General features: G+C 37.6%; 1 protein-coding gene across 3 annotated transcripts in view; it reads left to right on the top strand.

Annotated features, from left to right (window-relative positions):
* Positions 1–14,982, top strand: part of ZNF277 (zinc finger protein 277) — a 114,947-nt gene that overhangs the window by 93,388 nt on the left and 6,577 nt on the right. For all 3 annotated transcript variants that reach the window (XM_040472212.1, XM_040472213.1, XM_040472214.1), the window contains 3 exons: positions 1,951–2,042; positions 5,841–5,951; positions 7,851–7,983. In XM_040472212.1, coding sequence (XP_040328146.1) covers positions 1,951–2,042; positions 5,841–5,951; positions 7,851–7,983 — 336 coding nt within the window. The remainder of the gene's footprint in view (positions 1–1,950; positions 2,043–5,840; positions 5,952–7,850; positions 7,984–14,982) is intronic.

Raw genomic sequence — 14,982 nt, 5'->3', positions numbered from 1 at the left:
CTTTAGGGGGAAAAAAATTAAAAAGTTTGTTTTGTATTTGCTGTATATGCCTGAAGTGGTGAGCAAGATCTTTTCATTCCGTATGTCAGAGCTCCAGCAGAGTCCAGTGCTATAACTTCTGGAATCTCCAGTAAGCCTCCCAGTCCCTGGAAAGTACTTCGTCAGGACTCATAGAGTCCTTTGGTACATGTACAGCTCAGTATTTGGACAGAGATGCAAAGAATCCTAGTAGAGTATTTCAGGTTTCTTCAGCTCCTCTTCAGCTCTCCTCTCTAGTACCTTGTCCCACAAGGTACACTCGCTTTTTAGTATCCTGACTCCGGTCTTTTTTTTTTTTTTTTTCCCTTCGTCCAGTGAGATAGCTCTGCATCTTATTTGGGTTTAACTTCACTATGTTGCAATTTGGAAAATACCACCCAGCATAAAACTGGCAGTGTATTATTTTTTTCTTTTACAAATCACAACCCTGTACTGTCTATTATCCAATGTCTGAAAACATAAAATATATGAAGCCACTTATTTTATAGGGGGAGGGTAGGTGGGATATACATGATTCCATCATGGCTGAAACCAGTTCATTGAGTTGATTTTTATCATGGTAATTTCTTAATTTTTTTTCTTCAAGTGAATTAGTAGTTCTAGATGTTTGGTGATACATTTCCAGAAATGCCACATGGAATCTATTAAGCTTCTAGATATGAGCTCATTTTGATGCTATTCTGTAAATATTCATAGATTCAGCAATAAACTTTATAAACTTTACTATTTTGAGCTCCATGATATTAGAGAAGCTGGGAGTAGTATGCCAATTATAAGAACAGCATAAAGACTTTCTTTTAACTTCAAGACGTTTTCATAACCCTTCAAAAGACAAAGCAGGCAAACAGTTGACAAAGATGATGGGTAACAAACAGTGGAAATTGAAGTTGGCTGGATAACAATCATATCCAGCATTTAATGACCCATGAACAATTTGAGCTCTTTACATAAATTATCTGATTTAATCATATAAACAATTTTGTGATGTGATATTTCCATTTTTAGCTCAAAAATGAGAAAATTGGTGATTAAAGAAGTTAAATAAAATATTGAGTACCAGTGAGAGCCAGAGTTCAAGTCCAGGTCTGCTCAGTGTTTCACAGTCTGAGCTTTTAACTCTACAGTAGTAGAAACAGCTGCATGATAGAAATGGGAATCCTAATTACAGGTAAGATTTTGTAAGAGGCAAAAAGCAAAGAGAAATAAAATGACCTCAAGGAAAAATGGTGTGTGGAACCACCCTCATTGGAACAGATGCTACCAAAACATATTTGAGTTGAAGAACAAGATAATTGTGTATGAAAACATTGTTTAAGAAAGTTTTTCTGGCAGCAAAAAAGGCTGAATATGATTAAAAAAAGGATGGAGATCAGGGAGACCTCTAGGAGACTTATTTATAGTAATCCCATAATGACTGATTAAAAACTAGACTCTGGGTGATCATATTGTGAATGGTGGAGAGAAGTAATACAAAGATAGTTCAAGTGAAAAATGGATCAGAACTTGATTACAGACTAAACTGAGAAGTACAAAAAGGAGCAAGTCAAAAATGCTACCACATTTTTGTTCGGGAGGTGGGGGGCAGGGAGGGGCGGCAGTCGGGGGAAAGAGGGCGAGGACAGGAGTTGACTAATAAAAACAGGAGGAAAGCCAGGGTAGGGAAGGATAATGAGACCCAGTTGACCTTGAGGTTCCTGCATAGCTATCCAAATGGAGTGTTCTGTTAGCATTTAACAGTATAGACTTAGAGTTTTGATACAAGGACAGAAATGTAGAAATGTGAAATATCAGAATTCATATACTCCCTTTGTGCTTCTACAGCAGATTCCTCCCATCTAGACTAAAACATTTTTCATTAACTAACTGTGCATTTATTAAAGATAATATCAAATATCTGTTTCTGTTTTACAGAAAGAAATTCTGGAACAACAGCAGCAAGAAAGAAATGATAGCAATTTTCATGGTACTTGTATGTTTTGCAATGAGGAGTTTTTCGGGAACAGGTTTGCCTTTGTGCATTTCTTTAAATGTTATTGTTTTTCATCTGAAAACTCATCAAAACACCCATAATGCTTATGTAATTTAAGTTCTGTAGGTTGGCTCAGGACCCTTTCCTATATTACCAGTAATTTTTTTCTAATATGCCTAATATCAACCATGGACTATAGTGGCTCTAAGCAGAAAAGAGGAGTAACTTTAAAAATTTTTTTTCTTTTACTTTCTTCCAACTTTTTAGTCTCCAGTACAGTGAAATATGTGTTTTAGGTGTAGAATATAGTAATTCATCACCCATATACAACACCCAGTGCTCATCACAAGTGCCCTCCTTAATACCCATTATTCATTTAACCTATCCACTGCCCATCTCCCCTCCAGTAACCATCAGTGTGTTCTCTACAGTTAAGAGTCTTTTTTTGATTTGCCTCTCTTTTTTTTTTTTAATGCCAAAAATAAATTTGTGTTTAATGTTGTAGGACTTTTTAAATTGGCTGACAGGCAAGACCATGTACAATGAACTACTACAGACACACCCTTCTATATTGTTAACCCTAAACCTTTAGCAGTTTTTGATGTTTTCACTTTTGGATATTAGAAATGATAAAAATCTAGGGGCACCTGGATGGCTCACTCAGTTAAGCATCTGACTTTTGGTTTCAGCTCAGGTCATGGTCCCAAGGTTTGTGAGATGCAGCCCTCATCAAGCTCTTTGCTGATGGCACAGAGGCTGCTTAGGATTCTCTCTCTCCCTCTCTCTCTCTGCCCTTCCCTGCTCATGCTCACTCTGTTCTCTCTCAAAACAAATAAATAAACTTTAAAAAAAAAACAAAAAACTTTTTAATGATAAAGATCTAAAAAAAACAAACACCCAAAAACAAAAACTGGGGTATTGTTAATTCCTTAGCACAAACTGGCATTCTATAATTCATTTCTAACATTAACTGCCCAGAGTTAGGATCAGACTCTGCAGGTTTAAGGGCATCCATCATTCCCAACAAGACTGCCTCTACTTTAGACACCAGCCACAAGTTCAGTTGACCAACTGGCTAAAAATTCAGATTCTCGCCAGTAATTTGCATAGTTCAGTAATTTACCAGAATGACTCACAAACCTCAGAAAGTGGTATACTTAGGATTGCAGTTTTGTTATAAAGGAACAGCCAAGTGAAGAGATCAGGAACAGCCAAATGAAGAAATGTATAGGGCAAAGTAGGGCCCTGGACTCAGAATTTCTATGCCCTTTCCTCAAGGAATCAAGACACATCACCCACCCAGCTCATCAAGGTATTCACCAACCAGGAATCTTCACTGAGCTTTGGTGCCCAGAGTTTTTTTTTTTTTTTTTTTCAACGTTTATTTATTTTTGGGACAGAGAGAGACAGAGCATGAACGGGGGAGGGGCAGAGAGAGAGGGAGACACAGAATTGGAAACAGGCTCCGAGCCATCAGCCCAGAGCCTGACGCGGGGCTCGAACTCACGGACCGTGAGATCGTGACCTGGCTGAAGTCGGACACTTAACCGACTGCGCCACCCAGGCGCCCCTGGTGCCCAGAGTTTTTAATGAGGCTTCATTTTATAAGCTTGATTGATTCAGTCATTGAATTTAATCTCTACATTGCTCCCATCTCCAGTCTCCAGACCCCTTCTGTCTCTAGAGGTCTGACTGGCTCAGAATCTCAATCTTTTAATCACATTGTTAGTCTTTCTGTTGACCAGCCCCCATTCTGAAGCTAGCTAGGGACCTATGGTGAGTTGCCTCCTTAGCATAACAAATAGTAAGTTCCTGGGGTTTTAGAAGCTCTATGCCAGGAATCAAGGACAAAGGCCAGACAGATTTCTCATTATACAACAGTTAATATTTACAGAAGTACATCATTTTCTAAACTTTTTTAATGTTTAAATATTTATTTTGAGAGGGAGAGAGAGAGAGTCCCAAGCACACTCTGTGCTGCTGGTGCCAGAGCACAACACGAGCTTGACGTGGGCTCTGCGGGCTTGAACTCATGAAAACGTGAGATCATGACCTCAGCTGAAATCACGAGTCCATCACTCAAATGACTGAGCCACCCAGGTGCCCCTACAAATGTACATCATTTTTTTTAACATTAAAAAAAATTTTTTTATGTTTATTTTTGAGAGAGGGAGAGTGTTGTATGTGAACAGGAAGAGCAGAAAAAGGGAGACACAGAATCCCAAGCAGGCCCCAGGCACTGAGCTGTCAACACAGAGCCCGATGTGGGGCTCAAACTCACAAAGTTATGTGGAAAAGGAAAATTTTATGTAAATTTATCTAAGTTTTACATGGCAAAAATGCTTACGTGTAAAAATATGTTATTCTATTGAGCATTATTGTCTGGAAAACACTGAAAAGGAGAGGATAGGTACACAGATAAGTACTTGCTAGAATTCAGAAAATGTTTTGATTGAAACACTGATGTTAGAACATCACTAATGAAGATTTGATTCTTATATAGGTCAGTTGGCATAGAGAAAAATCTGTGCTAAAAGGTACTGTGAAATACTCCACCAAATACTAGTTTTATTCAAAGTTATCAATAGTTAAGCACTTAGACAAACAGAGCATATTAACAATGAGATTAATATATGTGACCCTACATAGTTAAAAAAAAAACAACATTTTCATAGGGATGGATGCTTTATTTCATTTTCTAAAGGAAAAAAAATAATAATCCTAGAAACAATTATTTTGGGTCAGCTAAGTGTCTAAATAAAGTAGATAAAATAAACTGTATAATGTATCAGTATGCATAGTCTATCAATGGTTTGTGTATTAATGAGTTCCCCAAAACTGTCACCTTTATTTTATGAACTAAAGTTGTGATAAAGGGAGTGCTTGGCTGGCTCAGTTGGAAGAGCATGTGACTCTTGATCTCAGTGTCGTGAGTTCAAGCCCCATGTTGGATGTAGAGATCACATACAAACATACATAAAAATCAAGTTGTGGGGCGCCTGGGTGGCGCAGTCGGTTAAGCGTCCGACTTCAGCCAGGTCACGATCTCGCGGTCCGTGAGTTCGAGCCCCGCGTCGGGCTCTGGGCTGATGGCTCAGAGCCTGGAGCCTGTTTCCGATTCTGTGTCTCCCTCTCTCTCTGCCCCTCCCCCGTTCATGCTCTGTCTCTCTCTGTCCCAAAAATAAATAAATGTTGAAAAAAAATTTTTTTAAATAAAAAAAAAATAAAAAAAATAAAAAATAAAGTTGTGATAATGGCCCAATAGAATAACATATTTTTACACATAAGCATTTTTGCTATCTAAAAGTTAGATAAATTTACATAAAATTTTCCTTTTCCACATAAACTATTCAACAGCCTGGTGACTGTGTATTCAGTGTGTCAAAACCCTTGCATATAATTGATGTGTGAATGGTGGGTTCCAGATCTCTGTCCAATAGTGAGTTAAATGTCTCTGATTCCAGGACATGCATAGCAGGACATATTTCCCTTTGGCAGTTGTCTCTTCCTCCTCCCATGATAAGTTGGAAAAGTCAGCAAACACGTTTTTTTTCACTTAAAGGAGAGAAAACTAATTCATACATAGAGTATATTCCTGTCCACTGGCAAATAATGGAACAAATTTGGACTCACTTTACAAAGAATTCATGTGATTATATGTGTACTTAAATACTTTATAACATATCACTGTTTCATAGCCCAAAAGTGTGTTGTAGTGTTTAACCTTTGCATGTACTTCTGATTAGTGTTATCATTTTGAAAATGCTATTCCTGATCTGATTTTTTACTAGATGATTTATAAATAGTATAAATTGCTCATATTTCTTCCTAGATCTGTTCTTTTGAACCACATGGCCAGAGAACATGCTTTCAACATTGGCTTGCCAGACAACATTGTAAACTGCAATGAATTTCTGTGCACATTACAGAAAAAGCTTGACAAGTAAGTATTTTTTTTTTCCATGAAACATATCCTGCAGTTATTTTAATTTTCAGTTCTGTTGGGAATTTTTTTAAATGTCTGTTGGGAATTTTTAAAAATTAATCTAAAAGAAGTAATTAACAAAATGGAATTTTCTCATTTCTCATGTTGGAAAAGTTCACGTTTTGCATCACAGTGTTGTTCATTTTGTCTAGATCATATTGCCTTTTACCATTTTTTAAATAAAAGTATCATATATACCAAACAATGTACATACCATAAAAAAGTATATAGGGTAGAAGAGTATTCTCTCCATCCAACCAAAGAAATAAAACATTATAAATTTCCTTGAATCTTTATATGTATCTCCTCACTAGTATCTCCCCATTTTTTAATTTTGTATTCATAATTCTTTTGCTTTACAGTATAAGTTTTCACATATTTAGTAAATATATTGTCAAATTGTATGCTACTCAGCTTTATATCAGACATAACGTACTATATCCATTCTTTTACCTTTTAGTATGTATTCACATTTATATATCATAACACTTCACTTTTCCTAAGGTCATATTCTGGTGACCATGGGTATCTAGAGCTTAGCTTGTTAAAGTAAGGAAGAAATTCTATGGGTCACTAAAATGGCTTTTTTTTTTTTTTTCAACGTTTATTTATTTTTGCGACAGAGAGAGACAGAGCATGAACGGGGGAGGGGCAGAGAGAGAGGGAGACACAGAATCGGAAACAGGCTCCAGGCTCTGAGCCATCAGCCCAGAGCCCGACGCGGGGCTCGAACTCAGGGACCGCGAGATCGTGACCTGGCTGAAGTCGGACGCTTAACCGACTGCGCCACCCAGGCGCCCCTAAAATGGCTTTCAAAAATCTGTCTACTTTTCTTTCTAGAATAGGGCCCAATATTTTTCTCTCACAACCTAGGTTTTTTTGGTTTTTGGGTTTTGTTTTCAAATAAAATCTCAGCCCACAATATTTGAAGCAATAACATTAAGAAAAATGTATTAATTGACACGGATCTGTTATTAAAAGTTCTGAATTCAAATTCTGGTACCAGCACTCCACTACAACAAGTCTTTTCACTCATATTAAATGATCCTTCATTTATAAAATAATACTAGATGTATTTTCTAGCAAGATTAGCATAATGAATATCCCTAGTTAGTTTATTTATCCCATAAACTATAGTTATTTCTGTGACACAAGAAATGGTTAAAAGAGTGTTTAGTAGTGATGACACAAGATTTCAAAATTTGAACTGATTTCAGTCATTTGAGAGTTTTCATGTACAAGGAAGATTAGACATAACCTGTGTGACTCCAAGAAATAGAACTCTAACTAGACTGCTAGGGAGAAGTTACAGGCCATATGAACTGTCAGACATAGGATGAGGAAGATATTTTACTAGCAATCTGTTCATTTTCAGTAGAAAATGAATGACAACAGAGAGGGCAAGTAACTTGACCAAGTCCCATAGTTAAATATGTACTGGAAGTAGGAATTAACCCTTGCAAATCTACGCATGGGCTAATTTGTTGTACTCAATGGAGGCAACCAATGCTAGTTATCAATCAGCATAATTATTTGAAGAACATGCCTATGTTTTCATTTTTAGAAGAGATCATTTGATTAGAAAACACTAAAATAATTTTTGGATCTTAGCTATCTTTGTCACGGTTTGAACTGCATAGCCAAGTTGGCTAACTTAGCCAACTACAAAATAAACCACGCATGCATCCCACAAAGTCAAAGAAATAAAGTAAGAGGGTTCCAACAAGGATGTCATATCCCAGTTGAAGAGTCTTTGTGACCTAAAATGAGTAATCATAAGACTTAATAATAAAGGGCTATTGCAGCAACTATCCAAGAGACTTGTGTAATCTATCAATGTTTGTGCATTTCTTTTAGCTTGCAGTGCTTATACTGTGAGAAGACCTTCAGGGACAAAAATACGCTTAAAGATCATATGAGGAAAAAACAGCATCGGAGGATCAATCCTAAGAACAGAGAATATGACCGATTTTATGTCATCAATTATTTGGTAAGCCTTTCTCTTCATAAGTTAAAATTTGCATTTCCATGAACAAATATCCTTCCAAGGGCTGTCTAATATTTAAACAAGCAATTAGTAGAAAGGTCAAAATGCAATCCAGGGACACTTTCAAGCAGTGATTAGCTTTAAAATGGTTAGTTTATAAATCGCAACTTGATTTGGTTTGTCTTTGATTTGCCAGAATTTTACACAGTAAAAATGTCATGCCTGTAGGATTCATAGTGATCTTGAACAAAAAAAAGTAATAATAGATATAAGGTACTTGGATATCCACGTATTCTCTCCCATTTGTGATATTATCTATTACCTTGAGTCCAGAGACTATATTCTCTACAAAAAACATCTCTTGACAGCTGGATGTGCTAGGTGTGCTATGCTAGATAACCCTTTAAAAAAAACAATCTTTTACTCTTTCCCCTTTAAAAAAATCTTCTGTTTCCGATTCTGTGTCTCCCTCTCTCTCTGCCCCTTCCCTGTTCATGCTCTGTCTCTCTCTGTCCCAAAAATAAATAAACGTTGAAAAAAAAAATTTTTTTAAAAAATAGCAAAAAGGGGCGCCTGGGTGGCGCAGTCGGTTAAGCGTCCGACTTCAGCCAGGTCGCGATCTCGCGGTCCGTGAGTTCGAGCCCCGCATCAGGCTCTGGGCTGATGGCTCAGAGCCTGGAGCCTGTTTCCGTGAGTTCGAGCCCCGCATCAGGCTCTGGGCTGATGGCTCAGAGCCTGGAGCCTGTTTCCGATTCTGTGTCTCCCTCTCTCTCTGCCCCTTCCCTGTTCATGCTCTGTCTCTCTCTGTCCCAAAAATAAATAAACGTTGAAAAAAAAATTTAAAAAAAATCTTCCCTTCCCCATAAAGAAAAAAAAGTATCATCCTCCTTGTCCAGCATATCTTTGATGGAAATTTTAGAGAAACCAAATCATTTCACTAGGCAAGAGGACTTTTACTTGTTTGGCTAATAGAACGTAATAACGGAGTTATCATGTCGAGGATTTTAAATATATTAAAAGCTTTCCTTCCTTAGAAACCTCAAAACCACTTGCTGACCTTTTTGGTTAAGAGAACATATTCAGCTGGTGCAGCACGCGTCACTGGGGGGGTATTTGGAAATGTGAGAGGGGATTCTGAATGACACAGTGACTGGGAGTGCTAGCACCCTGCCCTAGTCTGCTGAATTTGGGGGGGGGGGGGCTGTACATTACAAAGGAGAGGATCAACTCGTTTAAAGAAAGGAGTTAAGGAACTCTCTGCTGGAATTAGAAGAAAGCTAGAGAGTTCTCTTTCTGACATGTTTCTTAGGCAAATGGAAATTATTTTTTTCCTTGCAATAGGAAATTAGAACCAAGCTCAGTAGCCACAGAAGGCATAACTGATTATAATCAACCATTTTATCTGTTGGGCAGAAACAAGCATATCCTGAAATATGGTGGAACTCTCTGCTGGAGGGTGGAATTTTTGTCTGTTCTAACTAAACCTTATAGCGTTAAAGTAAAATTCCCCTTGAGAAGCAAGTTTGACATGTGTTTGAAGATTGACTCCGAGAGGTTGCCATGATCTGCTACAAATGTTTTACAACTAGCTAAAGGCAAAGGCACCCTCTGAGTCCTTCAATCTTCTCTAGAAATCAGTCATTCATCCCTAGAACAAATGCTGCTTCAGGGCCAGCCCAGTCCAATGGGGAGTAGACCTCAGTGTTAGCCCTAAGAAATACCACCTATTGCAGAAAGCTGTGGAAGCAATTTAACAGTACTTCCTTCCGGGGATCTTTTAAAATGATATTCAAGACCTTGGGACTAGCGGAACATTATATAGCTGGAGGTATTTACCTTTTAGAGGAGACTTCAAAAGGACTGCTCACTCAAATTCTGCTGGCACTTTTAGAAAAGTATGATACTTTATTCTCTGGGCATCAAGTAGTGTGTCTGTCAAAACTGAAATTATCTACAAGGACCAGCTGTCTCTAGATGAGCATGCTAGATTTTACTGCCCACTGACTGCCCAGATGTCATGTGGCATGAATCATAGCCTAAGAGAAGTGTTTCAAGAGAATATAAAGACTTTAATAATATATAAAATGAAAATTAAATCACTTTAGAAAAATGGTGATAAATAGCAGTAATTTTTTTCTTTTAACTAACAACATTTGAGTACTTGATATGTGCCAGACACCATCTTGGGAATTTATATTAAGCCATTTACTCTTAAGCACATCCCTATGTCACAGGTTTTATCTTTATCACCATTTTATAGATTAGGAGATTAGGCACAGGTCTTTTTCCAAGGTCATATAGTTAGAACAGAATACTTAACCTCTCTGTATATCCATTTTATAATTTTTCCTCAATGTTTACAGTTGAAATAATACTAGTATCTACCTCTTACTTTGTTGGTTGAGTTTTTGGTCAAGTAATGGTGATGAACTCATAATGATCACCTTCCTGCCTGTTCTCTTTTGTACCAAACTAGAAAGTGATTCAAGGTCAAAGAAAAGCTGACTTCAACAGGCTCCTCAAGGGCTCTGACCCATAACCTTAGCCTTCTTAGCCCTATATGCTTTCCCACTGAGGTAAATAGCCCACAATAATAAGAATGATTTTAAAAAATAAAACCTAGGGGCACCTGGTGGCTCAGTCTGAAGCTTCTGACTTGGGTTCAGGTCATGATCTCATGGTTTGTGAGTTCAAGCCCTCTGCTGACAGCTCAGAGCCTGGAGCCTGCTTCAGTTTCTATGTCTCCCTTTCTCTCTGCCCCTGCCCTGCTTGCTCTCTGTTCTCTCAAAAATAAACATACATTAAAAAAAATTTTTTTACACAAAACCTAAAATATGTTATGATTAGCTGTAGCATTTTGGAATGATGTAAACTTAACTCAGAAAAGGATTGAAGAAGGGGCGCCTGGGTGGCTCAGTAGGTTAAGCATCCGACTTCAGCTCAGGCCATCAAGCCCCGCATCAAGCTGTGTACTGACAGCTCAGAGCCTGGAGCCTGGTTCGGATTCTGTGTCTTCCTCTCTCTCTGCCCCTCCCACACTCACACTCTCTCTCTCTCTCTCTCAAAAAAGCAAATAAATAATTTTTTTAAAATTAAAAAAAAAAATGACTGAAGAAGCTAATAAAGTCTCTAAAGATGTAGAAGTGTCCTCACATAGAGAATTGCTTACCAGAAGTATCAACCTTAATAATATCCTGAGTATTGTAGTAAATAAAAGGCATCATAACAAATAGAACGAGTATATAAACAACTGTTCCCAATTTTAATAATGTGTAGTTAGAGAAAAATGAGGCCCAGAGATTTCTCAGCATCCTTTTAGTTTTCTTTTAGACCCCATTACTGAAAATATTTAATATTTCATAAAAATATTTAATATGAAGAATGAATTCTTCTAAGAGTTTAAGCAATGAATAATGACGTTGCTTTATTTTCAAAGATGGGAAAAACAATACTGAGAGACATTCACTGTGTATTCCTCTGAGGGAAGAGGGTTACATGACTGAGGAAAGTGGGCCAAAAAGAGAAGAACTATTGTTATTAGTCGTCAGGGTCTGCATACCCATTTCTCACATCCTCTTCCCTGTAAGAGTCACTTTAACTGGCTTTATACATTCTACAAACATTTGAGTGCCTTCCAGGTACCAGACACTGGTGGAAGAGGAAGAAAAATATTACGGACAAGGTGGTTAATTTAAGTCCCTACTCCCAGAGAGTTAAAGGTTGGTATGAGAGACAGGCGTGTAAGCACGTAATTTCAGCACCTCGGAATGGGGTGTATGCAGTTAATGCTTGGACCTCTCCTGTAGCACATTAATGCAGTAATTGAGTCATGGGCCCACAGAGTTGCTCACCTCCACTCCAAACAGAATCTCCAGGCCAGCAGTGCTGGCAGCATCCAGGATACTCCTGGCAAGATGCCCTCTGATAGTCATCAAAGGTGAGAGAGCTAAGGACAGAGGCTGGTTTTGGCTCTCCTCTGAGCTCAGCGAATTGACAGATACATTTTTCTTCCTTAGGTGAGATGATTTCCATGTTTAATAATTCATATCAGTTTTTGAATAATAACAGACTTGCAAATACATAAAAAGTCCCTATGCATATTCTGGATTACCTACTTACGGGTTCTTTCTTTGTTTTCTCACAAACAAAAGGGCTCAATGGCTAGGGGGGATGGCCAAGGGGACAATTTCACAGGCAGTTTCACATTCAGATTCCCCTGCCTCAGAGGGAAATGAACTGTGTACATCATCATTGAGCCTTCAGCTGCCTATTCCTAAGGTACTCCTGTTTCAAGCCCTGAATTTTCCTAAAGGAAACTGTTTTTGCTGTGGCTTTATCGTTTTTTGATTTCTATTTTTTTATTCTTAAAATATACAGAGCCATTTGTAACAGAATTGTGCTCTTAACCTGTTTTCATAGTTTTGGTATAGTTCTCTCTACTGAAATTATTAACATTTAAGACACCTCTTTCTCTGTTTATGATGGGTTTTTTGTGTAAGTACATAGAAGTTTGTATGTGGAGCGGTGGGGGTGCTGGGTGAAGAGGATTTTTTTTTTTTTGTTTTTCTTGTCCACCCTCTCATTGATCATAAACCATCTGATGCAGGAGGTTGAGGGGGTGTTCTGAACATCTTTACTGACATGCCTTCCAAACTTTGGTTTTTTTTTTTAATTCTTTGCTTTCCTAACATGATTCATTAGCAGGCACAGAATCTTAATTAGGGAGTTCTGTGCTCTGTTTTGTTTTTTTTTTTTTTCTTCTTTTTGGGTCTTATTCCTATAATAAACTATATATATTCAACTCTACATGGCAGAGCATTCTAGGAAAGTCTGGGCCAATGTCACCTGCAAATCACTTGTTACCTACTACACTAATGATCACGGAGTTCCATTTTCCTCTCAAATGGTAAACAGTTAGTGCTGTATTGCCTAGAAAAATTCCTACGTGTTCTACCAAATACTGAGAAAATTGCACAATAATGCTTTGAGTTTGGAAGTTTGATACTGAAAGATATTTTATGTCTCTTTGGCCAAAACATTTATTGATCAACAACATTTGCCCATATCACTGAAAATGGTAATAGATGGCCCTTCCTTGAATTAATATCTTGCAGCAATGACCTTAAAGTACAAGTCCGGAGAGACCAAGTAATCCATGAAAGATTGAATTCATCACCAAAAATTCCAACTAACAAAGACCCCATTGGCAGTTTTGAGGCCATTCTTGGTGTCCATAATGAGGTTCAGACATTTCGTGACAACTCTGGGAAATACATTATAGACTCCAAATTAAATATCTCTAATGACATTATGGTAAATCTCTGCATGTCTGAGTTTATGCATCATTTAGCTGATAGATAATGACAGCTTCAAAACCTCTCATTAAGTTGATGAATGATAGATTTTCTTTTTTCCTAAATCATAATGGACCTTATAGTTCTTTGTTTTGGGTTAAATGAATACCTTTTTAGAGAAAAAAATATTCATAACTGAGAGTAAATTTTGGTTATTTTTTTCCAAAGGAGGAATATCTATCAAGGATGTCTGTATTTGTGGCAGGTCAGGTCAATCTTGACTGTAACCATAGTTTAGCTGCTTGAAAAGGTGTCCATTATCGTTCCTACATCCCTCTTTAATGTACTCTCTGCTTTTGCATGGCATAGTGGGAAAACTGGATGGAGAGAGAAGAAAAGACCAGAGAATGACTCAAGAATAGAAAAGAGAAATGGTTGGGCCAAAAGAAATGATTTCTACTCAACGCTCCATAAAGTTTTGCTGAAACTATGACTTAATTTGCCAGACACAGCCCTAAATGGGTAGAGCTTCTCCATGAACTGTGAGAAATAAAAGAGATTTGAGTAGATACTTGAGTACTTACTGTTGCCTGGTACCATGTATTTATATCCAGGCGTTCTTTGTTTTATTGCACTTTGCAGACAGACATTTTTTACAGATTGAAGATTTGTGGCCACTTTGTTTTGAGCAAGTCTATCAGCACCATTTTTTCAACAGCATTTGCTCACTTCATGTCTTGGGGTCACATTTTGGTAATTCTCAGAGTACTTAAGTAAGGTATGTACATTATTTTTTTAGATAAAATGCTTGCACACATAAAATACTACAGTATAATATAAGCATAACTTTTATATGCACTAGGAAACCAAATGTTCATTTGACTTGCCTTATATTGATGGTCTGGAACCAAACCTACAATATTTCTGAGGTATACCCATACATTAACTAATTTATTTAATCACCTTACAAAAACCTTTTGAGATAGAATCTAAATTGGCATTGAATTGTTACATTTTTTCAGTTATAATTTAATTTAAAAAATACTTTCTAGTACTTACTGTATGCCTGGGTCTGGAAATGTAACAGTGAACAAAGTCCATGTCCTCATGGGCATTCTGGTGGAAAAAACAAATAGCGAATAAGAGAACAAATAGATAACACAAACTTGATTTCAGGTAGTGATCAATGCTTTAACAAAAATAAAAAACATAATAGGGGAATAAAAAGTAACTTGGAGAAGGGGTGTAGTTTTAACAGAGTAGTCGGAAAAAGAGATGGTAACATTTAAGCAGATACCAGAATGACTGAACCCTGCAGTTATGTGAGAGAGCAGTGTTCAGACAGAGAATACAACACGTACAGGACCTGGGTAGAAGTGAGCCTGCTGTGTTCAAGCAAAAAGACTGATGTGTCTGGAGCAAACTGAGCCAGAGAAAAAGTGGTGGGCCCTAAGGGATGGAGAAGGAGCCAGGGCAGAACGTGGAGATCTTACAAGCCATGGTAAGGCCTCTGAATTTTGTCCTCCATGTGGTTAAGAAGCCATGGGAGGGTTTATACAAACAGGGAAGTGTCCTTTAGAAAGATCACTGTGCTGCTGTTTGAAAAATAGACTGTAGGGGACCTCAAGGAGAAACAGTCCAGCTAGGACAGTGTTTCAGGGTCCCCATCCAGAGATATTTTTGGATTTCTAAAAAGATCCCCAAGAGA

This window comes from Herpailurus yagouaroundi, unplaced genomic scaffold (assembly GCF_014898765.1).
Source record: "Herpailurus yagouaroundi ecotype Mexico unplaced genomic scaffold, PumYag 100, whole genome shotgun sequence".
NCBI lineage: Eukaryota > Metazoa > Chordata > Mammalia > Carnivora > Felidae > Herpailurus > Herpailurus yagouaroundi.
This window is presented reverse-complemented; position numbering and strand designations above follow the sequence as displayed.